Raw genomic sequence first — 27125 nt, 5'->3', positions numbered from 1 at the left:
TATCATTCATATAGTTTCAAAAAAAAAAAAAAAAAAAACATTCAAACAATTGCATCTGTAGCGTTTTTTTTTATTTTTCTACATGCGCATATTTTTATTTTTTATTATTTTTTTCGTAATTGATTTGTTGAAAAAAAAAAAAATTCGAAAATTGTTTACTGTCTGCTGGCTTTAGGATCATGTTTACTATCACAAAATAGTTCAATCCCAGTAAACACATTGACATAAATTTGACGTCAGAGTGACGTTACGCTAAGTCATCATTTACGTAAGATATAAGTCACGAATGAGTCAGGTGTGACTCATTATTTCCCACTTTTTTACGTAAGATTATGATGTAAAACTAATGACGTATACATGACGTGAATGTGATGTCTGTGTGACATTTTATGACGTCAATATGACATATAGGTGATGTCAAAATTATCAATTCGGAAAATATATTTTTGAAAAAAAAAAAAAAAAAAAAAAATGAAATACCGAATTTTTTATTTGATTATTACCGCGCGAACGCATTGTGAATTCTGAAACAAGATTAAATAACGTTAAATGATGAAAAAATCCTGGGCATCTCCTGGGTTCGAACACGGCTACTCTTGGCTGGTAGTCCTGAACGTTGCTCACTGGTCCACATCACGAGAGTTCAAATCTCGTGCTTAATTGATGTATTTAGAGTGAAATGCCGGAAAAGACAGAGTTCATAAGTTTTCGTGATGGATTTTTACAAAATTTAAAAATACTCCATGAACTTATATGAAATTTTATAGAAACAATATTTGTGGGCCTCGATGATAATTGTATAAAATTTCATTAAGTTTCATCAAATTTTTTAATTTTTTGTTGTGATGTGAAATTTAAAAAATCTTATATAAAATTTTGCGAAACATTAAATAATTCCACAAAATCGTATGAAATTTAATCGATTGAAAAATTGTGATACTTAAACTTTAGAATCATAATATCAAAAGAGTTCAAACTGTCGTTACATTTTCTTTGTCATCCTTAATGATATTTTCGATATATATCATTTAAAAAAATAAAGTTAATTTTTTTATGCTCACGCTAATGTTTTAATCTAAAACGTCTGAATAATCTATTATCGAGTGTATCGATTACTTTGACCCCGAAAATGTTCGACGTTTAGTTGTTATTTTTACACATTGACACATATTTGAAAATTCATTCTATGATTGTTTTATTTCAATAAATAGATGATAAAAAACTATGACTCGGAAATTACATCAGCATTGCGTAAAATACTGACCTGTCACTGATGTAAAGATATGATTTAAGAGTGACATCCATATTACGTATAACCGTGACTTTGCTACTGACAAAAATGTATGATTTTAAAATTACGTCATTATGATATACGATAATGACTTTATTACTACGTAACAATGTGATGTAGGTTTTATGTCAAACGTACGTAATACATAAGTCATAACTATGACGTCATACAAGAGTCATGCTTACATCAATATGATGTCACAAGCTTTACATCATATTAAAATCATGTAGAACGTCAGATTGACATCAAATTTACATCAGATGCCGTGGCATTGCTATGACCTACATATGACGTCAAAATAAGGTCATGTGTTCACTGGGATATGTTAAATAATGATTATTGACACTTGATAACCTAAAAATAATCCATGGTGCAAAAGTAAAATGTAACATTTTTTTTGTATCGCCATTAACATTTAAAAAGTGTTGAAGTTACTTCTCATATTACTCGAATTTTGTGTTGAAATTCAACATGAATAGTCGGTGTTGAAAAATAACACAAATATTGTGTGGACCGTTTCTAACACACAGATTGTGTTGATTTTAACACAATATTTTTTACTGTGCTTCAAAATCTAATCAGATCTAAGTCTTAATGAGCCTATTAAACTGCTGCCAAGAACGTTCAAATCGGTTGATTCGTTCCAAAGATATCGCCAGATAAAAAAAGTTTACACACACACACACACAAGCGCGTGGACGTCTATCTGAAAATTGTCAGGATAGCTTTTTAGGCCCTCAAAACGTTGAGATCTGCTGAAAACTTGATTTTCGAAAATCGGACCGAAACTAATAACTTTCCGTTTTTTGAAAATTTTCAACTTTTATAGCGGGAAGTTAAAAAAATTTATTGAATGATTACTATGTTGATTAGAGATCAATATCCCGAGTAAAAATGAAATTATTATTTTTACGAAACAATAATAAATTTTTATCGACCGCTGCACCACCGCTGCACCACTACCGCACCATACCGCCGCATCACCGCTGCACCACCGCCGTTTGGCGGACTATTCCGCCGCACGCTAAAAATATATTCTGCCAGCACCGCCGCACCGCCGCTGCACGACCGCCGCACCAATGCTTAAGCATAACCCCGATTTCACACAAAAATGGCATTTATATGCCAAAATATCTTATGATTAATTAATTAATTTACCCGGTTTATGGTGAGAGAAATTTAATTGTCCGGTAAAAATGAATTATATATGGCCATATATTAAAATTTTCAATATATACATAGCCATGTATAGAAATTTCAACTAAATTAAAAAAAAAGACTTACTCAATTTTAGTAGTTTTTTTTTTCTTTGATGATGCGGAAATCAATCAGATTTGTGATGAAATTAATTTCTAACCGAGTAGAAATTTTTAATTTAGGGAAAAAACGCTATAAATATCAACCAAACGTACACGATTTAGTAGGGTTCGAACCCGGGTTCTTACGCACGAAAGACTAACGCTTTAACGACTAGGCTACGCTACCGACATTGACTACTAAGTTTACTTGTGCTATATGAGATTGAAAAGAATATACCACTTTTAAATCACTAATCAAAAATAATTTACAACAAAATATCACAGCTATGGTGCGGCGGTGGTGCGGCGGTCAATAGAAATTTATAATTTTTTCGTAAAAATAATAATTTCATTTTTACTCGGGTTGTCACGGCGGTGGTGCCGCAAATAGATAAATTTTTAGTCGTCACGGCGGTGGTGCGGTGGTAGTGCAGCGAATAGATAAATTCTTTAGTTGTCGCGGCGGTGGTGCGGCATTTATAAAATAATCGGAATTGTCACGGCTGTAGTGCAGCGGTGGTGCGGCGCTTAAAAAGCCGTGCAGCGGTGTTGCGGCGGTGTTGCGGCGGTGGTGCGGCGGAATTCTGTTTTTACTCGGGATTAGAAGCAATCTTGAGCAAGTCTGTGCTCAAACTCAAGCAACACATTGCTATTCCGAAAAAAAAACATTTAGATCTACGTTGATCTTGAAAGACTTATTTAAGATTTCTGCAAGAGTAACAATTGATATTTATACCTGATTATTATTGAATCGACAAGTATAAGTAGTACATTTATCCTTAGATCGCCACGTAGCATTTATTTTATGTAAAACACCATTATCCATACAATATGTCTGTTCACATTTACCACAACAGTGTCCAGTTTTTGGCTGTCGATATTCCCATCCCTAAAATCACATGATAATTAAATTGTATTAAACCAATCATAGTTCAATTAAATTTGTTATTTTTTACAAAGTGAAATATTACTCACTAATTGACAGTCTTCAACGCAATTTTGTACGATTTGTGTTAGTTCAAGTTTACCAGTTTTATTCGAACATTGTTCAGTTATACAACTATTTTTAGCATTAGTCCATGTCATTCCGGGCAGATAAACGTTATTTTCAGATCGACAACCAACACGATCATACTTCAAACAACATTGCCCAGTAATTTTTTGCTTTTTTATTTTATACTTTTCTTCTTCAGACGATTCAAGCTTTTCACATGATGTAACCGATTCTTTGACACGAAGCTATGATCAATTATAATTAATAATAATTATTTAAAATAAATTTAAAAAAATATTATTACATACATTTCCTTTGTCAGAGAGACATTCATAGTTGGTACATAAATCTTCGGAGTGCCATTTTTCATTGATAATTTTTAAAGATCCATTAACCACACAAGCAACTGGTACACATTCTCCACAACAAGTGATGTTTTTATTTTCAGATGGTTTATATTCGAAACCTCTATTGCAAGAAATTTTACATTCTTGTTTTATTATTTTCTTCTGAATACCACTATTCGTTTCATTGTCACATTTTATCATTTCACAAGTGTCGTTTGGATTTGATTGCCATGTTTGTCCAACCTAATTAAGTAAGATGTTTTTTTCACATTAATTTTTTAAATAAATATCAAATCAAAACATGCAATAATTATTTATTAAAAATTGATGTACACTTACATTATAAATTTTTCCAATATGTTTGCAAGCAACTCTCTCTATTTTTGAGCAACATTGATCTTTCAACGGAACTTCTACCAGCTCATAATTATTAATATCAGAATGATCATTAATTGTCGGACATTGAATTTTTGCACAAACTGATTTTGGAAACTTGTCAATCGATTTTTCGCACACACAATCTTCACAAAGACTTTTTTTCCAAGTTTTACCAATTTCTACAGCGATAATCTCTACTGTTTGATTATCATTTGAATAGAGACATTTATCTTGCGGTAACTCTAAAAATAAATTTTTACCAATTAATTAATCTATTGATCTCACATCAAAATATTTAGTAATTTATACTCACCGCATTTATGAATAGGACAACAAACACCGGGAATAGTTTTTACTGCATTATTGTAATATTTTGGACATTTAGATGGAGGTGGGCACGTTTCTGGTTTGCAGACTACAAAATTTTGTAAGCAACATCCTGTCTGATTAATAACTTCAGCATAACCAGGTTGAAGAAGTTTTTCTTTGTCTGCTAATGATGTTATATCTGGTGAAGGACATTCTTCTGCTGGTATGCATTCTAAAAATGTAATCAATAACAATTGGAACTTATCAATAGACTGTGAATTATAGTTTTACAAATTATTCAAATGCATTTAAATATTTTAGTACGAACGGCAACTAAATGTCTGACATCCATCATTTCCCTTGGTGATCTTTATAATCTGACCGTAACCGCAATTAGGTTGTTGAGGTTTATTTTCGCAAGTCACGTTTTTATCTGGAGTAGGTACTAAAAATTAATTTTAGTTAATTTTATCTTTATATATAATTGTTATACATAGAATTTTAATGAAGTTTCAATTAGATATTTACTACAACGATACTTTGGACAACATTCTTTTTCAGTTCCGGGTACTTTCAAAAGTGTATAATTTTCAAGACAAACCGTCTCTAAGGTTGAGCACTTGGTTTCATTACAATTAATAATTTGATTTTTACAGGAGCACGTAATGCATGGATCGGGTTGCCAAACATCTCCTTCTAAATGTCCCTGCTCATCACAAATGAAACATTTATTTTTGGGAATACATGTACCATTATTTAAAACATGATCTTTTGGACAGAAACATCCTTCGGCAAAATCGGATGTACATTTACGTGTCTCATTTTTACGTACAGTGTCACAAGTATCAGTACAACTCGGTCCACATGCTTGATATTTTAAATTTTCAGAACATTTCAATGGACAAAGATCAGATGCCCTCCAATTAATACACAATCCGCATTCTCTTGCATAAGCTTCAATATCTCCACACACATTACCTCCAACACAGAGAGTGTCCTGACAAGATTTAACAAAAGGTGTTGGATCTATGACACTGTGACATTTTCCAAATGTATTTTCATTTGTTAATATTAAACATGAATTATTTGACGCGAATATTGAATAATCGCATTGTTTTATTGGCTGATGGGTACATTCGTCAGCTGACACTAATCCTACTTGAGGAATTCCAGTAGCTAACCAACTTAATCCAAATTCTTCAACATTCTCAGTTAACTCGTTATTAGATTTTTTAAAACCATTTTCTTGAATAATACTACAACTGCCGCAAAGGCCTTCAATTGCGTTGCCGAAAATTCGAGATGGTATTCTAACTGTAAAACCAAAACTTTGATGATAACCAGTCAATTCTAACTGGATTGCGGGTATTAAAATTTTAATATCATTATTTAATTTTTTGGTAAAACTTATCCAAAAATTTTTATATGGTACTTGAATTAGTTCATTATCTAGCAAAAGCGTAAAGTTTTGAAAGTTTAAATCTCGTTCAATTCGTACCAAGTGGTCTTTATACAGTATTATCAATGCTTCTAAACAGATTCTTTTATCACAAGGTACATTTTTTATAAGTACTCGATATGTATGTTCATCAACTTTATTTTTAACAATATCTTGTGATAGAATGTACGTGCAGTTGCCGGGAAATGAAAATCCTCGATTATTAAAATCAGTGAAACTTGAATAACCGAAACCATTACAAACACAGTCTCTGCATTCAGTGGGAGAAATACAATCATTACCTTTACGAACTGTACCCTCAGGACAGAAGCATCCAGAATAACAAAAACCATCTGTCAAAGGACATGGATCAATTTCTTGCAAGTTATCGCATGTGACTTCGCATTTACGTCTAAAACAGTCTTTATAAACTAACGGTGACGGACAATTAATCAGACAATTTTGAATACCTCTCCATGAAGATAAATCAACATTTCTATCAGCAGCTTGACATTCACTTACAAATGATTCTAGTGTACGGCATCGACATTGTTCATATGTTATGTTTTCATTCAAACAATTACACGTTGTTTCAATACAACGTGATATATATTTATTTAATTCTAATACATTTTCACAAACTGTAAATGATTTGTCTTTAGTAGCATTACAAATTTTTTGAGCTTCTTCTAATAATTGTTTATGATATTTTTCGTTTTCACATTTTGATGCGCCATCCACTAACCAACTGTCTCCAAAGTCTTCAGATGTTATTGCTTGACTTCCATCAGGATTTTGTCGATCATTTTCAATTTTATTATCATAATATCCACATAATCCGTCAACGTGATTTATTAATTTTGTCGTTATACTAATTTTAACATTTGAATTTTGATCCCACGTAAGCCAAAATCCGTATTTATTGGATACAAAGTTAAGACTATTACCGATTTGAATTATTACAAATGTACCCCCTTTACCACGTAAATTAGTCACTTGTTCAGGCATAAATGTATTATTATTTATACTAACTGACATGTTTGAATATAATGTAATCACATCATTGTCGGTTACTATACCAAGAGCTTGGGAACAAAACTGTTGTCTGTAGCATAATTTTTTCACTAAAAATATAAAAAATTTAAATAACCATTGGACAAGTAAATTTATAATTCAATGTTTTGTCTATAAACTTTACTTACGCATGATGTACCAACTATTATCATACATTTCTCTAACAAGAATATGATTGCAAATATCGTATTTATATTCCAAATTATCAAAGGTATTAAATGATCGGCCTGTTACATTGCAAATTACTTCCTTTGGTGGTGGAGGCTTGCAAGTAAAACTTGGACAAACTGCTCGATCATATAAGCTTGAAGGTTCATAAATAAGTTTATATTTTGGTGGACATTCAACTTCTGGACACTTAATAACCATCTGCTGCTCTTCGGATACCATAATGTGTTGGACAGATACACATAAAAATTGCTGACATTCGAATTCAAAAGGTTTAAATTTATTTTCTTCTTTCATAGGATTCTCACTTGATTAAAATTAAAGATAATTGTTATTAAAGATAACTATTAAAATTAATGATTAATAATTCATGAATAATTTTCTATAAGATAAATTTTTTAAAATAAATTTTAATAAATTAAAAAGAGTAACTTTTACTTTTTGGTTGGTGACTTTGGAGGCGGGAAATTACTTCTTGTGTCTATTTGAACGTTTTCGTCATCAACTTTCGATGAATCAGACATATTTTGGGGGGATGATTTTTGCATCGGAATAAGTTTATAACCCGGAGGACATGTTGGTAATTCACAACGTACAACAGTAACTAAATTAATAAAATAAAATATTATCCGAGTTAAGTAGAATATGCATTCAATGATTCAATTATAAAATGTACTTAAAGATCGGAACGTTTTTCGCGGAACGAAAATAAAAAAAGAAAATGAAAAGTAAAAAATCTACTGAATCTAGATTTTTGAAATGTTTCGCATAGGCACTATAGTATGTCAGCCAAAAATTGCAGCCCCCTCCCTCCCCCCAACTACCCCTTAGCAGTCAATTTACATAATTTTTTTTTATTTTCGTTGCGCGAAAAACGTTCCGATCTTCAGGTACATATTATAAAGTATTAATTTAAATTGTGTATTTACAAGTTGTTGTCTTAGTGATAATGTGAGATTGTGCATAAGAATTACTGAAGCTTAGAGATGTTTTACAATTTGATTCATCATCAGGACAATCTTTAACGCCATTACACCAATCAGCTTCTTTTATACATATATTACTAGTAGGACAAAGTCTCATTCCAGGTGGACAAGGCTTGCAAATGCATCCACATAGTTCTGTTACGACTGATTGGAGATCTGGTTTATTGCAAGGATTACAAACTTTTGGTTTACATTCAGAAACTCCATTAATTGCACACTGACATTGCTGACAATTTTTCGTTTCATAGCTAGTTCCTGCCGAATAGATCATACCATTTACTACACAAGGGCAATCTTGTCTTAATGCGCAAGTTTCCCCAGTCCACCATAATGATTTATTACAGGTGCATTCATTTAGTGTTAAATCTTGGAATATTCCAGGACATACATTACAATTTGATTTGATTGTCTGCTCTGATTGTGGTAATTCTTCAATTTCAATTTCAGCTATTTTGGTACAAGAATAATGGTTCATTGGTAAATAAAAGTAATTGAGCGGATGTGAATTTATTTAAACGTCAAAATGAAGTATTTTTGTTACTTACGATATGGAATAAAACAGCCATGAATTTCTACTTTAAGACCTACGTGTTCGTGCCACTTAATTGGCTGAATTCTTAAATATCTCGCATGGATAGGTTTATGAAAGTAATTTATTTTTGTAGTTTTATCATCAAAATTTCCTAAGAAAAGTTTTTCATTACCATTACTATCAACAACAGCGTTTTTGCACTGATCATCTTTGCCGTAGAAAATTTTGTAAGCAGTTGTCCAAATATTGTCAGCTCCTTTTGTCTCAATTCCAGTAAGATTGACACTTTGGAGAAAATCAAATTCAATAAATTGTGTAGGATTATCAAGTAATGGGCGCCATATTCCAGATGACGACAATTGTACGTTAGGAAATATTTTATCAAGAGTAGAAGATGCTGTTATTTGTTGTTCTTTCATAAGGCCATTATTTAAACCCATAGTGTCATCACAAATTGGTTTAGTTACAATCACCTCATGAACTATCGAGCTATTATTTGTAATAATACTTGTATTAGTCCGTAAATTTGTAATATCAAAGTGTTCATTGCATCCGAGTAAATCGACTTTTATCGCAATTCCATGATGCCAAGTTTGAGGATTTATTTTTATTATTTTAGCTTCAATCGGCTCTTGGAAAAATTGTTTTACTGGTACTGTTGAATCAATTTTACCTTGAAATAATTGAGGATTTTTGTGTGTACTGTCCATTATATAAGAGAACGTTTTTTCATCTTGTGAATAAAGAACTTTGTAACTAGTTACATATTTTTTTTCGTCTATTGATCCCTGCATAATAATTCCATAAAGTGGTTCAAGTCGTGGTAGTATTATTTCAAGCCATTGCTCAGAATCCATGTATTTCGGTTGCCAATTTTTTAATGAATTATTTGTCATCGTATCAGAAGTAAATAATTTTGAATATTCGGGCTTATGATTAGGATCTGTTGTACTACTTGCATTAAATATTACTTTAGTATTTATATCATTTTCAAAAATACTAATATAATTTTCACTGATGCACGGATTCGCTGGTGACACTGTACTAGTGGTAATAATTATTTGTTGATTAATAGGAATGACTTGATAATTTTCAGTAAGTGTTTGATTAGTTCGTGTTAGATTTACATTAACTGAATTTGTTAATGATGTTAAACAAGCTGACTTATCACATGTATAGTAATTACTTAAACATTGGCAGACTTCACAATCTGATTCTTTGAAAATGCCACCCGGTTTAATTTGATTACCTGAGTACGTTTTACAAGGACAGTCACTTATATCAACACAAGTGTAAAGATCTCGCCAATATTTGTGAGAGGGACAAACATTTTTATCATTAACGCAACCCGGAACACAATTATTATTTAGAGTACAATAATTTTGCTGTACCAAAACGTGACGATAATATTGGCATACTCTGTTACAATTTATAGCACAGACGTCCCAATGTTCACCTTCATTACAACGACCAGTTGTTTCTGAAACAGTAATGTTACCACATTCGGGACGAACAGCAATTACAGTAGTTGGCCAGTCACATATTTTGTTTTTTGGATTATAAAGAGTACCAGGTCCACACGTGCTTTCATACCACTCCAAACCACTGGTTGCTGGAGCACAGTGATAAAATAACTGACAATTTCTGGGATCTGGGTGATATTCATTATTTTTATCACAAGAACCTGAATATACTGTCGTTGTAATATGAGTTGTAATTGTTGTAACTTTATTTGTAGTTGTCGTAGTAGTAGTAGTAGTAGTAGTGGGTGAAGATATATTAAATAATTCTATTTTTGTCTCTGTACCAGGGATGATAATTGGCTCTGATTTTAATTCAGAGCAAGGTGCACCATTGCATACAATTTTACCATGGCTACAAAAGCAAGTTTGACATTCATCACCACGAATTGTATCACCTTCATAATAAAGTTTTCCTTGTATTTCTAGGCACAATGGTTTACACATACTTCTCGGGATACATTCGAGAAATGAATTATTTTTGTAAATATGATCTTCTGGACAGGGCTTGGGAATACATCCTTCAACGCAAGTATCTTGAGTACAAAGATGTTTTCCGTCGTGAAAAGTAGCCAAATTATCACAAGTTTCGTGGGGACAAGTAGACATACAGGGAGAATATCTAAATTCATCGGCACACTGTATTTCACAGAGACCTGGACATCTCCACTTTACAGGTAATCCTCGACGATTACATTCATGTGCGTAAGATGACAAAGCTGTACACAAACAATGGCAATCATCTCCTTCGATACACGCACACGTATCAAAAATACAACGCTGAATATAAGAAGTAGGGTCGAGTTCTGTATGACAAATTTTGAATACTGAACTCTGTAAAACCCCGCATTTCTCAACGGACCAAATTTTTCGTTCAGGATGTTTGACACATGTATCCATTACTTCTAATGGTTCAGGACAATAGTTGTCTTTTTTCCACGAATCTCCAAAAAGCCGAGCTGATACTTCAGGAATACCTCCAGACGGTGTTTTAAAATCATCTTCCGCATTATCATTGTAATCTCCACAGAGTCCCGAAGTATAACCTTTCCAATTAGGATTCAATTTAACGTATACTCGAGTACCTTGATCCCATTGCAATACCAAACCTAAATCAGGGACATCCAAAAAAATGAACAATCCAGATTTTCTAATAGTAATACGTTCGAATGAATTATCAGGTAGCATTTTGCCCTGAGCTAATGTTATACTTTCTTGATTATTACTGCTTCCAACAGTTAATGTGACAGATTTTGAGCAAGAAACTTCATTATTTCCACATGGTACATTTTGTATTGAAATTTCAAAAGTTTCATCGTCATTTAAGCTACCTTTAGCAAGTACGTAATCACAAGTACCTTGAAAATCATAAGTTTTTTCATCAAATGTAGTGTAATGTGAATCACCCCACACTGAACAAACTCGTGAACAAATTCGATCAGTGCAGTTCCATTTTCCATTAGAACATTCACAAGTATTACAATCTTGTTGAATTGAAAATCCCTCTCTGTAACTTATGCCACTATGATAGCATGGACATTTTTTCTTTTCAACGCAAGTTTGGCTAATAGTATCTAAAACGTAGCGTTTTTTACACACGCATCCAGGATGACATACAGCTGGAGTGTACTCAATATGTGCATGCATATTGTGACAAGTTTGAGGCTGAACAGGTTCACACTCAGTCGTTTCAAAATTTTTACTAGCATCACATACAGTTTTAAAACTTCCTGCAAGTGGGTATATTTGAATTTCTTCTTGAGTTGCTGGATTACATATCCACGTCCCACTGGCGCATGTACACAGTTTTTCACCTAATGTTTCAGGTCGTATTTCACGATATCCAGCATTGTATTCTAGTTCATTATACTTACAAGGGCATTCACCGATTGGAATGCACTCTCCTCGAGTATTTAATGTCTGTCCTATCGGACAATTGCATCCTTCTACACACTCTTCCTGACAATTTAGATTAAATGATATGTCTTTACATGATCTGGCGCAACTACTACCACAAATTTGATACTCTTGACCTTCCGGACACTGTATTTGAAATCCTTCCATTTCGTTACGCCAAAGAATTTTAACACCCGCGATAGCACATTCTCTTGCATAAGCGGCGAACGTTGGACTCATGCATTGTTTAATATCTCCAGCGCAAGCACACATATCATACTTACAATCCTCGTAAAAGGGTTCTGAATCTACATACCAATTACAACTAAAAAAAATATCACCTTGTAATTCAGAACAGTATTTTTCTGCATCATGAAGCCTCTCAGGATTTGTATTACAAGGATGCTGGGGTTCTTTCATTGCTACATTTGAACATACTTCATCTGTTTTCCATTTATTTGCAAAAGCTGCATCTGACTGTTCAATATCACCAGCAGGCGTTAAGAAATCGTCTTTTTGATTAGCATTAAATGTTCCACATAAACCTTTAGTTTTTCCTGTTATTAAATAAAAAATTAAATTATTAATGATTATAATAAGAAAGTGTAATAAGCATTCAAATTTTTAAAGAATGATTATTATTAAAAAATAATAAATAAATAATTACCACGAAATTCAGGTGGAGCTTTAACAAAGACACTTGACACTCCATCCCACCAGACTTGTAAACCGTTTTCTACATCAACAACGACGAATAAATTACTCGCAAAACGTATCTTAGCTCCTGCTGCTTGTATAGGCAATGTTGTTATATCTTCACCGTTAATTAAAACTTGAAGATTTTGCTTAAGTTTAATAACAATAGTTCCGATACGGATTGTAACCGATTTTGTGCAAGATGGTGTTCCATAAGCTGAATTTGAAAAACCAACACTCTAGATTTATGTAAAAGAATAATAAAATTAATAAATTATTACTGCTATTTACTTCACTCTTTTAAAAAATTAAGTTATATACTTCAGTTATCGCGCCGGAACACTGAACGTTTTGAGTCTCAATACTGTAATCATCTCCTTTGACAAGATAATAATTACATTTCCCCATAAAATCATAATTCTTCCCATCAAAAGTAGTGTAATGAGGATCACCAATTACAGCACATCTTGCACTACAAATTACTTCCGTACATATCCATTTACCCGATGAACATGTACATGTATTACAATCTTTAGAAACTGATTCGCCAGGTTGGAATAATTTTCCTCGCAAAGTACATGGACACTTCTCTTTGGTTGTACATTTTTCATCATGAAGAACTGTATTTTCTGGACAAAAACATCCTTCTTCACAGTTAGCATCATCTAAAGATTTTACAATAAAGTCTGCAGTACATGTTGCTTGTGATTTCGGTCCACATGCTTTATATATTTTTCCATCTGGACATTCCATTGCTGAAAAAAATAATCAATAGTTGTAATATAGATATAATTAAAGCGAGCTATAATTATTTATAGAAGAAAAATTCGACAAATTGCTTACGGCATGTATCATTGGTACGCCAATCAAGAGATCTTATCATACGATCATGGTAACATTGTCGAATGTATATACCTTTAGTGTTACACGAACATTTTTTTCTATCAGTTAATTTACAAGCGCAATAATCCCACTGACAATTTTGTTGAAGAACAGTCAAATCAATAACTTCAGAACACATTTTAAATTTATCATCAGAAAATAAGTTTAAGCAAAAATCTGTTGCATTTTGAGTTAAATTTTTTGCATTTTCACAGGCATGTTGAGCATTAATATTTTCATCGCAAGTCTCTAAAAGATTTAAATAAATTATTTAAAAAATATGTTTGTTAATGTAATAACAAACTATATGAATTTATACAAATTGTTTACCCCCAAGACTTAAAATTTTCCAAGCAGCAGCAAAAACAGCAATATTTTGTGGGCGTTTATTGTCTCTGGTTGTTTTATCATCATTTATATCTCCATTCATACGACCACATAGACCAGCTGTTTTATCCCAAAGCAATTCAGATAATTGAATTTGTACAAAAAGATTTCCATCCCATTTTAAATTTGCTCCCACTGAATTTAAAAATACCAAAACAAAGTGTGATGACATTTCTACTTCTATTCCCGGAAGTCGAACTGGTATTGGCAAAGTTTTATTTATTGATTTTAGTGTCGGAGATTTTTTATCATTTAACGTCAATATATATTCGTTGTCTGATAAGAAAATTTTAATAACTCTATGACAAACTCCTTCGTTTTTACAACCAAGGCTGTTTTGAGTTGTTATTGTGAATGTTTCTAATTTAATATCTTGAACTAATGTATGGGCACAGTTACTTTCAAAACTGTATATTGCACCATCAAATGTCTTATAGTGGATTCCACCCCAAGTAAAACAAGTTTTTGGTTGAGGATTTATTTGTTTAGTTTCCAAATTATTTTCCAATGATTTCTTTTCAGATTCACTTCCATATCCTCTACTAGATGGGTATACTGACTTACTTGGGTACTGACCATGAGACATGTAGTTTGAAGGACCTTCATGCTGATTAGTACCTTCATCCTAAAATAAATAACATAATTTTAAAATAATATATTACCGAGTGTTCACTTTGATATTGCTAAATCTAAAAATTTGTCATTTGAATGGGAGAATTTTGAATTAAAGAATTAATATACTGCTCGTTACATATGTAGTGTGTGTTGAATAAGAAGTTGTACATACATAGAATGTATTGCATTCGGGTATGTGCTGAGGTTCAAAAATACCCTTATCGTAATAGCAAATATACTCTTTAGCTGGTTGAAATGTAAATTTACTTGAATCTGGACAACTTATTGTACAAGACATCATATCCGCATTGCCTTTACATTTTAGATTGCCATTGAAAGCCAATTTTGTTGAATCACAAACACTTACAGCTATATTAAAGGGTGTTTTTTTGTTTAATTAGAATAATATTATTTTAATTGTCTCACATAAAAATAAATTAGTAATTTACGGTATTGACATTGAGCCCCACGATATTTTAAAGGGCATTGACAGACATTGTTATTGACACAAATCCCTTTGTTTTGACAAGGGGGTATGCATGATGCTGAAATTTTAAAAAGTAATGTAAAGTAAGCATCAAGTAACAAAAAAAAAAAAATTTTTTTTAAGTTTATTAAAGAAAAATTGTACGTTTGCAATTGGGAAGTGAAACCCATTCAGGATTAGATGGAACCCAAGCTCCATTTTGACAAAATAAGCGTGCAATCGTTGTTCCGTCAGGAAAGACAAATTCATTTGAACAAGCCACAGTACACGTTCTGAAATAGGAATAATTTAAAAAAATATATTTATTTTAATTTTTCTGTATTTGGCGTTTTTTATTCTTTGACATTTAGCATAAAGACAATATAATATAGCATATTATTAAGACGATTATCTTAAGAACTGAAAAAAACTGAAAAAAAGTGTTGAACCTCGCCTCAACATCTCCAAACTGACGTGTATTAATAATTATTATTATTAATTTCTCAAAGTTCGTAATATTTATTTTTTTTTTATTTTCCAACTCTAGCTGATCGCTAGCTACTAAGTATACTCCAAATATACACGGTGTATACGCGGCGTATATACACTGAGTATACACCAAGTTTACACCAAAAATTTTTTTCTAAGTCCCATTTTCATAAAAATTTCTAAGTGCTGTAAGCAAAGTCCAAAACATGACTTATGGGGTTTCTCAAAGAAACGATTCACATATTGTTAAAAGAAATAATTATGATCCTTAAGTTAACAGACAATTAACAATTTTTGGATTTTTTTTTTTTAAATCAATTACAAAAAAATAAAAACTAAAAATATGCGCTTGTAGAAAATTTAAAAAACTGTAGGCATAGTTTTTTAAATAATTTTTTTATTTATAATTTATCGTTTAAAAAAAAACTCGAAAAATTACTAGACGTCAGCTAACTTCAGTATCATAAATAATTTCTAATTTTTTTCATTTCAAATATTATTAAATCTTAACTATAAATATTAATTATTTTACATAGGAATTTAATCTGTTTTTGTTTGTACTAGTCATATTCCAGGCCAATATCAGACGTATTTTCGGATGATATTTAGTCTGTTTTAAATCGGGTGTAGACTAAAAACAGACCTTTTTATTATAATTATTGATCTGTGTTCAATTAGTTTTAAGGACAAAAACAGACTTTATGTACTATAATTTTTTATCTGTGTTCAATTGTTTTTATGGACAAAAACAGGACTTTTTATAAATATAAACAATAATAACAATAATTTATAAGTTTATTTTAATTTTCTGGGTATTTGAAACATGCTAATGCGATTCCGTAATAATATGTCACACGAAGAAAAATGTTGGCTCGAAACCTATACCAATTTTTACGATGCTGTCGACCAAACTTGAAATCTGAAGTGAAGCATCCAAAAAATTTTTGTGCTCTCATAAAAAATGATTATGCTGTATCACAATTACGCGAGAGAAACTTATCGATAAGCTTTAATATCAATAACTTTCATACATTCATACATTCATGCATTATAATAATTTTGATGCAGCATAACAATTTTTTATAAGAGCATAGTAATTTTTTGAATGCTTTACTTCCTGTTTCAAGTTTGGTCGATAGCATTGTAAAAATTGGTAGGTTTAGAGCCAACATTTTTCTCTGTGGCACAAGAATTTTGATGGTTTCTAATGCCAAGATATTTTCGATTTTATCCAGTAAATAAGAAAAATTTCTTGATATTTTAAGAGTTGTTTTATTACTTCTATTCAATGTTATAAATATTCAGTCAAGAAAACTAAAAATTAAGCTATCAAATTTCCATTAACTGCCGATATTTTTAAACAAAAGATATTAAATGAATAGTAAATAAAACATAACACCGGCACACAAAAAAAAATAAGTTCTCTGTACTTTTGACGGGACCGATTTATTCCCATGTATTTTGACCCGCTGAAGCCGAATCCGAGGTCCGTTTAACCCGTACACCCTCAGATTTTTAGAAAACTTTAAAAAACCTCAAAAAATCACAAAAATCGACCGTTTTTTAAATTTAGAAATTTTCTTAACTCTAACTAAGCATTATTTTTATTGACATCCTTGGTGACTATAGTGAAGAGCAAGGTGAAAGATTCCATCAGGACATCAGTGTAATGGAAAAACGTTATCAAGGTAAGTGGGATGTCAATATGATGGCAGATCACTGTTGGACACTACAGAGAGATCTACCTGAAGAAATGAGGAAACGAAAGAGAAACCCTTTATGTAGGATATTTGAGGACAAAAGGGTTAGATATAAGCGGAGAACCAATTAATATTAAAATAACGTTTCTATAAAGATTTTTTGAAGCATATTAAAATTTTTTTATGTTTTAGGCCAAAATATTTTATATATATATATCACAGATCGAACAATATGATTTCTTTTATTTATTTCGATTTAAATAGTATATTGTACAACTAGTGCGGTAAGTTGTCGATTGCCCACGAGAGCGAAATTGAGCGCACGAACGAAGTGAGTGCGCTCATTCGCTCGAGTGGGTAATCGACAACACCGCACGAATTGAACACAGTTTTTTTTATCATTAATGCAATATAAGTACTATCTTAGTGCTCGCTGTTTTATTCTCCAAGTAGCTTTTTGCTGATTCAACTGTTGCCACGACATTTTTGTGGGTTAAACGATAATCTGCATGCGACAAGAAGTAAATTTGAGTGCGACAAGTTTACTTGTCGCACTCAAATTTACTGGTCGCACGCAGATAATCGTTTAACGCACACAAATGTCGTGGAAACAGTTGAATGGGCAAACAGCTATTTGGCGAACAAAAGAGCGTGCGCCAAGATAGCACTTATATTGCATGAATGATAAAAAATTGATTTTTGTTATACCAAATTTTATTTTTTTTCGATTTTTTGGGAATTTTTGTCATTTATTTAAAATTGTAGAGATGTCTGAGCCATGGATGTTCGAGAATTATATGTGACAGATAAACATATATGAAAATAATTATTTATTTAGCCCTATAAAATTTTTTTCATCACAATACTAAGAATTTTTTTGCTTTTTTGCAATTTTTTGGGTTTTTTGGAATTTACTCAGACTTTAAATGGCTAATGTTTTAAATAAACTTCAGGTTAGTATGTGGAGGACCGAAATACATAAAAATCATGCTTAGTTAGGGTTAAAAAAATTTATAAATTTAAAAAACGGTCGATTTTTGTGTATTTTTCAGGTTTTTTAAAGTTTTCTAAAAATCTGAGGGTGTACGGGTTAAACGGACCTCGGATTCGGCTTCAGCGAGTCAAAATACATGGGAATAAATTGGTCCCGTCAAAAGTACAGAGAACTTATTTTTTTTTGTGTGCCGGTGTAATCAATTCAGTAACTTAATATATTTTTTATAAATATTGCCCATAAATAAAAATTTTATAAGTCCATGATTTTATCTAGTTTTGTCCTTGTAAATTTTCAGAAATATAATTTTTTGAAGTCCAAGAATTAATTTAGTTTTGTCTGCCCGTAACGCAATTGTTTTTTAACATAACAGGTCGAAAACAGCTTAAAATTTTTGTAAAAGATCAAAAACATAGATCAAATAGTCCAATTAGACTAAAATCAGATCAAATTTTTCGACCCGGGTTTCCCGTGTTATTAAAAATAATATAGAAAAATGAATTGAAGCAAATCGTAATATTATTATTAAGAGCTTGGATTGGTACCAAAATTTTTATTTTCAGGTTTACTTTCAATTTTTGGATACCATACAAAAATTTTTTTTTTTCAATCAACCTAATATATATATAATTTTTGATTGATGTGTCCTTTTATTTTCGTGATAGTTTTAAATTCAATCAATACAGTTTTATAAAAAAAGTTGTTAAATTGTTTTATATAATCCTGAAAAATGCTACCCAGGTAGAAAGTAATCAATGGAATTAGCTTGTATTAAGCTAATTTTATCAGTTTTAGCCTAAAATTAGCTAACAAACTATGGTTAACACAAGGTTAGTTGGTAACGCTTTGGATCGCTAACATAAAGCTTGCAGTTTTAGCTTGCATAAACAGTGACAATTCAGCTTACTATAAGGTTAAAAATATATCTTATTCTTAGCTAGAATAGATTTGGTAATTTAAGTTTGAAAACATGTTTACAGAGAAAAATTTTTTATTATTTTTTTTTTGTACACAAACATCAGATATTGGGCATTAAATGTATAGTGTTATATATATTTTAGAAATATAAAACAGTAAATGTTCTTCCCGATGAAAAAAGATTTTGTCTAATCATATACACTTATCCAAAAAATTAAAGGAACAAGAAAATTTTATAAATTTTTCAGTGATTTTTGGAAGGCTGTATTTTTGTGAAAAATGATCGTATCGAAAAAAATAAAAAAGCAAATTGAAGCTTGAAATCTCTAGTTTGAAGATCTTTCAGCGAAATATTTTTTTGAGCCACGGTTTTTGCGGAATCATAAGAAAAAGGTCGAGACAAAATTTTTCTATATTTTCTGGTTTCGTTTTTTAGGTCTACGGGGCCGGGAAAAATTTTTTCGAAAAAACAAATTCATGGCTTGTTTAGGAAATTTATTCAGCTACAATTTGATTTTTTTTTTTCTCTGTACGACAATTTGCTGCTGAGATATCAGCCTCCAAATGAAAAAGGATCCTTTTGTCTTTGATTATGGATATCTCAGCAAGAAATGGTCACACAGTAATTTAAAGGGCAGTTTAATGAACTTGAATAAATTCCCTACAAGCTCCATTTTCGATTTTTTCAAAAAAAATTTTTTTTTTATCCTTGATATCCATTTGAAAAACCTTTAAAAAATGGCCATTTTCTGGTTTTTTAGTCAACTCATCGCTACTCTGCAAATATTGATAAAAAAAATAATGTTGCCAGGTTATTTTACAGCTTAATGTACTCTCAAAAACCCTGGAAATTTTCAGATTGATCCATCCCTTATAGGAAGAAACAATAGGCCCAAGCTTAGCCGAGGCTTGGCGCAAGACTTATTAACTCTGGGGAAAGCTTGAAATCCAAGCTTGGCCCAAGTCTGTCTAAGCATCGAAATGATAACACCCAGCCAAGCTTGAGTGACAGTGTTGTGCCAAGACTGCATCTTTGTATTGGCCCAATATCGAGAGCCAGTATTGTGCCAAGACTGTTGCTAAATAAGCACCTATGCTTATTAAAAATAAATTAAAAAAAAAATATATATTAGTAGACATGTGCGTGATGGTAACATATGGAAATAAATTTGTACACAGAGAAATCAGGTGGATCGATGAAACTAATTTTTTTTTGCATTTGCTGGGTCTCGAACCTAGTCCTTCATGACTGCTAGACAAGCGTCTTATCCACTAGGCTGTTACGCTATTTACAGAAGCCAGGGGTTTTTAGGTACCATTTGTTATTTAGACTGGTAAACCAAGGCTTGTCACTTGTATAATGGCTGAACCTTGTCCCAAGACTGGCAAACGAATGCTTGTCACTTGAGTATTGGCTGAACCTTGTCCAAAGACTGGCAAACCAAGTCTTGTCACTTGAGCATTGGCTAAACCTTGTCCCAAGACTGGCAAACCAAGGCTTGTCACTTGAGTATTGGCTGAACCTTGTCCCAAGACTGGCAAACCAAGGCTTGTCACTTGAGTATTGGTTGAATCTTGGCCCAAGACTGGCAAACCAAGACTCGTCACTTGAACGTTGGTCGGATCTCGGACCAACCTTGGGAGGCCGAGCCCCGGTAGCCCAGTATTGTGCCAAGACTGGCCCCGTTGTCAATATTTTTTTTCCTACAAGGGATTGAACCGTTTGTCCGGACCGATTGCTCAAAGTTTTACAAAACACCCGGGAAAAAATGTTTTTATAAAATTTTATAAAATAATTTAAACTTTTACACAATTTTATAAAATTTTGTAAGATTTTATAAGATTTTACAGCAAAATTTTATAAAAATTCATACAATTTTATAAAGTAAGATCTGAGTAAGGAACGTAATAAATAAATGTAATTTTATAAAATTGTATGACATTTTATAAAATTGTATAAAATATAACAAAATTTTATAAAGTTTTACACAATATTATAAGACTGTACAGCGGAATTTCATAGAATTTCGTATAATTTTATATAATTTTATCAAATTTCATAGAATTTTATAAAATTTTATATGGTAAGGTCTTAAAAAGGAAGTCATAATTAGATAAAATTTTATATAATTGCACGAAATTTTATAAGATTTTATGAAATTGTATAAACTTTTATACGATTTCATAAAATCATATAAATTTTTATACAATCTTATAAAATTTTATAAAGTAAGATCTGAGTGAGGGAAGTAATAATTAAATGAAATTTGATACAATTGTATGAAATTTTATAAAGTTTTATCCGATTTCATAAAATTATATAAAATTTTATACAATCTTATACAATTTTATATAATTTTATGAAGTAAGTCCTTAGAAGAGAAGTAATATTTAGATGAAATTTTATATAATAATTTTTTAAAGTTGTATACGATTTCATAAAATTATATGCGATCTTATAAAATTTTATACAAATTTATACAATTTTATAAAGTAAGATCTCAAAAGGGGAGTAATAATTAGATAAAATTTTATATAATTGTACGAAATTTTATAAAATTTTATAATATTTCATAAAACTTTAGAGAACTTGATGCCACTATTGCATCTAGTGTAGGGTAGCATTTTGTAAAATTTGATAAAATTTCACACAATTTTATAAAGTTTATTACAAATTATTATAAAAATTGTTAGAAATTCGAAGTAAATAGATAAAATTTTCAATGGCCATAAAAAAAAAATTTCATTTTTGCGGGCAAAATATGGTGATAAACAAATATGAAAATTATATTATAAAAAATATAATTGACTACCTAAATATATGCAGGGTACCCCCAGAAAAATGTAGAAAAAAAAAGAAATTCTGAATATTGAATAAGTTTTATTTTATTAAAATTTTTTGTAAGTTATTTACATTAAGAAAAATTATATATTACACAATTATTGGATGAAAAGGAAGATAAAAAAGTTTTTAATAGTTTTTATCATAATACAAAAGTCTTTAACATTTTTCGACCGGCACTCGATTCTTGAAAAAGTTTAACGAAAAAAATTCAAAATAATGCTCAATTATATTTACAAAAGTAATTTTGGGATGGTTCTAATAGATTTAAAAAAAAAAATTTTCTTTATAATATTTTAGAAGTACCTCGTTTTGCCTACCCCCGCCACCCCTTTCTCTTACATATTTATATATATATTACATAATGTGATAATTTTGAATTTAATGTTTTTAAACTTTTATTTTGTCAACTAGCAATTCAAATTAAATCGTCGTTACTCAAGAAAAAGTTCAAAGGTTTCGCCATTAATTCAAAAATAAAAATCATGAAAAATCAATAAATTTAATTAATTTTAAAATTTTATGTCCATTAAACAGTCGATAGTTGAATTATTCAAATCTTTTTTTTATATATAATTATAAATTAATACTATAAAATATGGCTGATAAGAATTCATGAGTAATCATAAATAGAGCCACGAATATATCTAAGCTACAAGTGACCACTAGACGAGCGGAGCAGACTACGATTCTTCAATAACAAAAGTTAAGCAGCATCGAGGTTGGCCATTAATTGGATGGGTGACCCGTCCCGGAAAAAAAAATCATTTTATAATACTTTATAAAATTTTATAAAATTTTGTAAAATTTGATAAAATTTTACCAGGCTACTTTCAGTATAAAATTTTGTAAAATTTTATAAAAACATTTTTTCCCGGGCAATTAAAGGAACAAGTTTTGTTCCTTAATTTGTGTGATCCTTACCAAAATGAAATAATGAATTTTTTTTGGATTTTCTTTCATTTTTGCGTTAGTTATTCAGTAAATGTAAGGTAAAGAGGAAAAAAAAAAAATTTTCCAAAAAACGAGACGAAACAAGAATTTTTTCACATTTTTATTTTTTTACGTTTTATTCGGAGGGTTATTTTTTTTTTCGTTTTTCGGAAAAAAAATTTTTTTTTTTCTTTACCTTACATTTACTGAATAACTAACGCAAAAATGATAGAAAATCCGAAAAAAATTGATTTTTTCATTTTGATAACGATTACGCAAATTAAGGAACAAAACTTGTTCCTTTAATTGTTTTGTAAAACTTTGAGCAATCGGACCGGACAAACGGTTCAATGGATCAATCTGAAAATTTCCAGGGTTTTTGAGGGTACATTAAGCTGTAAAATTACCTGGCAACATTATTTTTTTTATCAATATTTGCAGAGTAGCAATGAGTTGACTAAAAAACCAGAAAATGGCCATTTTTGAAAGGTTTTCCAAATGGATATCAAAGATGAAAAAAAATTTTTTTTTGAAAAAATCGAAAATGGAGCTTGTAGGGGATTTATTCAAGTTTATTAAACTGCCCTTTAAATTACTGTGTGACCATTTCTTGCTGAGATATCCATAATCAAAGACAAAAGGATCCTTTTTCATTTGAAGGCTGATATCTCAGCAGCAAATTATCGTACAGAGAAACAAAAAACAGCAAATTGTAGCTGAATAAATTTCCTAAACAAGCCATGAATCCGTTTTTTTGAAAAAATTTTTCCCGGCCCCGTAGACCTACTGAACGAAACCAAATAATTTAGAAAAATTTTGTCTCGACCTTTTTCTTATGATTCCGCAAAAACCGTGGCCCAAAAAAATATTTTGCTGAAAGATCTTTAAACTAGAGATTTCAAGCTTCAATTTGCTTTTTTAATTTTTTCGATACGATCATTTTTCACAAAAATACAGCCTTCCAAAAATCACTGAAAAATTTATAAAATTTTCTTGTTCCTTTAATTTTTTAGATAAGTGTATGATGAGACAATGTGAATTGTCATCTTCTCCCTCAGCCTTGCGGTTCCCATTTTTCCCCGTCTCGTTGCCGTCTGAAACCACCTAAAGCTAGTCATAATGCCATGGTCACATGACTAGTTATCACCTCAACGCATGACCGTGAGGGGAAGTGGGGAGCGAGCCCAAAAACTCAGCCCTAAGACCCTACGGTGATTGAACTTCACTTCGATCCTGGATCAATTAGTGATAAGACGTATAATTTAGTTTTACTGTCACATACTAGCAATTTATTTGTGACTTTGTTAATACGGTCAACTACTTTGTAAATCGGGAAATTAACTTGCGTTATAGTTGTATTACTAGCAATTCTCTTGCGATATACTTTACTGTCCAAGTTTACTGATTATTATAAACAAAGTTAGTTCAAATAAATATTACTGTACGTTACCGGCGATATACTCGCGATATAAAATTTATACTGTGCCACGAATCTGTCTACATTATATCCAGCGCTTGCATTTTCTTGTAAGTAATTTTGATTATTATAATTGGCAATAAACTTGCAAAGTATTCTGATTAATTCCTTTTATTCCATCTTTCACTGTTCATCCTACTTATTTCCTATTTTACTGGTAATATTATTAAATAGTCTGATAAAATAAGTATTAATTAAGTTACAAATAATAATTTGACCACCAATAAGAATATTCTATAATTTTATAAGCCGTGAGGTAAGTTGATAAGTTTTCTCATACGTTGCCGAGTTTGAATAAGTGCGGGTCTTTGCTTTGCAAGAACCCCAGCCCACTGCTCTGTCCAGTATAAAATAAAATTTGTTAGAGGCCAGCCTAAGCCAGGGTTCAACCCGCGAATTCTGGTGGCTGCTGGTAAAAATCGCGAAGACGAAAAGCGATTTGTCTCAATGATTATATATGTTCATATATATGATCATAGATGATTATATATAATCATATATGAAGTTACATATAAACATGCATGATTATATACGGGGTCATATATAATTATATATAAGTATATATGACCCCATACATAATTAGATCTGATCATACCTGGCTGTTATGAGCCCATATATAAGTCTATATATGATCAGATCTGATTATATATAAGTCTATATATAATTAGATCTGATCAGATCTGATTATATATGAGTCTATGTACAATTAGATATGATCATACCTGGCTGTTATAACCCCATATATAATCATACATAAGTCTATATATGATCAGATCTATTTATATATAAGTCTATATATAGTTAGATCTGATCATACCTGGCTGTTATGACCCCATATATAATCAGATCTGATCATATATGAGTCTATATATAATTAGATATAATCATACCTGGCTGTTGTAACCCCATATATGATTATATATAAGTCTATACATGATTAGATCTGATCAGACAAGACTGATATAAACCTATATGTAGTTATATATGTCTATGTATGTTTAAATCTGATCAGACTTCATTGATATGAAACCTATAAATATATATATATATATATTAAATAATATGGCAATTTTTTAATATCAATGTTATTAAATTTTTATTCTGTCAACTATCAATCAAACTGAAATCCCCAATACTTAAAAAATATTCAAAGGTTTCGGCAGCAATTTAAAAGTATAAATCAATATCGATTGATATACGAATATTTATAAGTTTATAGATAAATAGATTTGATTATATGTATCTAATGAATTCTACTGTATTTTAGGTACTAAACCAAATTCATCATTAGGTGCATTATTCACGTAGGATTTATCAATGTGATTATTTGAGTTAAGTAATGCCATAAATGTTTCTTAATTGTAAGTGTATAACAGACTAGAGGATCAGACTACAAACCATCGATAACCAAAGTTAAACAGCATTGACGCGGGTCATTAATTGGACGGGTGACCTCGTAGTAAAATAATAGTAAATGGTTAATAATTTTTTTTTTTTTTTTTTATTCAATTTTAACCGACATTTATATTGATGAAGACAATAAATCCTAATTAAACTACTTAACTAATAATTTACAGATATGCTAAATGAGATTCTAAAAATGACTATATTCGTTCATGCATGATTATATATAATCATATATGATCATGTATAAACAGATCAAGTTATGTATGATCAGACCTGGCCAATTTTTGGATCTCATCATATATAGACAATTATGCATGATCATCGTTTGAACAATATAATCTATAACGTAATGAGTTTTATGCTTGGAATGTACTCTCTAAATCTGAATCAGTGAATATTTACTGATGTAAATAGTCCCAAGTATATCATTGCAAATCAGTAAAATATTACTGATTCATTTACTGAATCACATACTGAAAGTAAAATTCATTTAATAAGTCTTCCATTTCAATATCATCAAGTAATTGTCTCTTAAATTGTAGTAATTTTCGATTGAAAATAGTTATAAACATTTATCTGAAAATAATAATAATATTTATTAAAAAACATAAAATAATTAATAAGACGATTTGAGGTTATGCATTACCTTAGATGTAAATCAACTACAAATACATTTCAGAATTATTCTAGTCACATTCAATAGAGAAAAATATATAAGTTTTATGAGTATATAAATTATAAATTAACTTTTGTTTGTTGAAATATTTTAAATTTACCCTAATGATAGTGCAATATAAATAATAAACTTTGATTATAACTTGAAATCAACCTCTGTCTAACAAACAACCCTAACGGACCTAAATTACTGTAAATTACGGTAATCCACCGTAAAATGCCGATTTACCGTAAATTACGGTGGATTTACCGTAAAATACGGAAATCTACTCGAATTTTACGGTATTCTACGGTAGATTTACGGTAAAATTACCGTAAATATACGGTAAATCAGGTCTGCTAGGGAAGTTTCCAAGTAGATGGCACTCTTTACTGCCGTGAAACTAAATTCACTGATTAGTCAGTAAATTTAT

At 30.7% G+C, this 27125-nt stretch overlaps 1 protein-coding gene across 2 annotated transcripts in view; it reads right to left on the bottom strand.

The window, feature by feature from the left end:
* The window catches only part of LOC130667607 (hemocytin-like), a 67823-nt gene that overhangs the window by 1322 nt on the left and 39376 nt on the right, over positions 1-27125 (bottom strand). For both annotated transcript variants that reach the window (XM_057469284.1, XM_057469285.1), the window contains exons 5-22: positions 15443-15570; positions 15261-15356; positions 14984-15180; positions 14140-14821; positions 13771-14058; positions 13249-13682; positions 12899-13166; positions 8829-12788; positions 8227-8730; positions 7736-7901; positions 7258-7604; positions 5146-7179; positions 4946-5062; positions 4622-4849; positions 4270-4550; positions 3892-4173; positions 3565-3828; positions 3326-3478 (exon numbers count right to left, since the gene is read on the bottom strand). In XM_057469284.1, the coding sequence (XP_057325267.1) occupies positions 3326-3478; positions 3565-3828; positions 3892-4173; positions 4270-4550; positions 4622-4849; positions 4946-5062; positions 5146-7179; positions 7258-7604; positions 7736-7901; positions 8227-8730; positions 8829-12788; positions 12899-13166; positions 13249-13682; positions 13771-14058; positions 14140-14821; positions 14984-15180; positions 15261-15356; positions 15443-15570 (10429 nt within the window). The remainder of the gene's footprint in view (positions 1-3325; positions 3479-3564; positions 3829-3891; positions 4174-4269; positions 4551-4621; positions 4850-4945; positions 5063-5145; positions 7180-7257; positions 7605-7735; positions 7902-8226; positions 8731-8828; positions 12789-12898; positions 13167-13248; positions 13683-13770; positions 14059-14139; positions 14822-14983; positions 15181-15260; positions 15357-15442; positions 15571-27125) is intronic.

Source organism: Microplitis mediator, chromosome 5 (assembly GCF_029852145.1).
Source record: "Microplitis mediator isolate UGA2020A chromosome 5, iyMicMedi2.1, whole genome shotgun sequence".
In the NCBI taxonomy this organism is placed as follows: Eukaryota; Metazoa; Arthropoda; class Insecta; order Hymenoptera; family Braconidae; genus Microplitis; species Microplitis mediator.
This window is presented reverse-complemented; position numbering and strand designations above follow the sequence as displayed.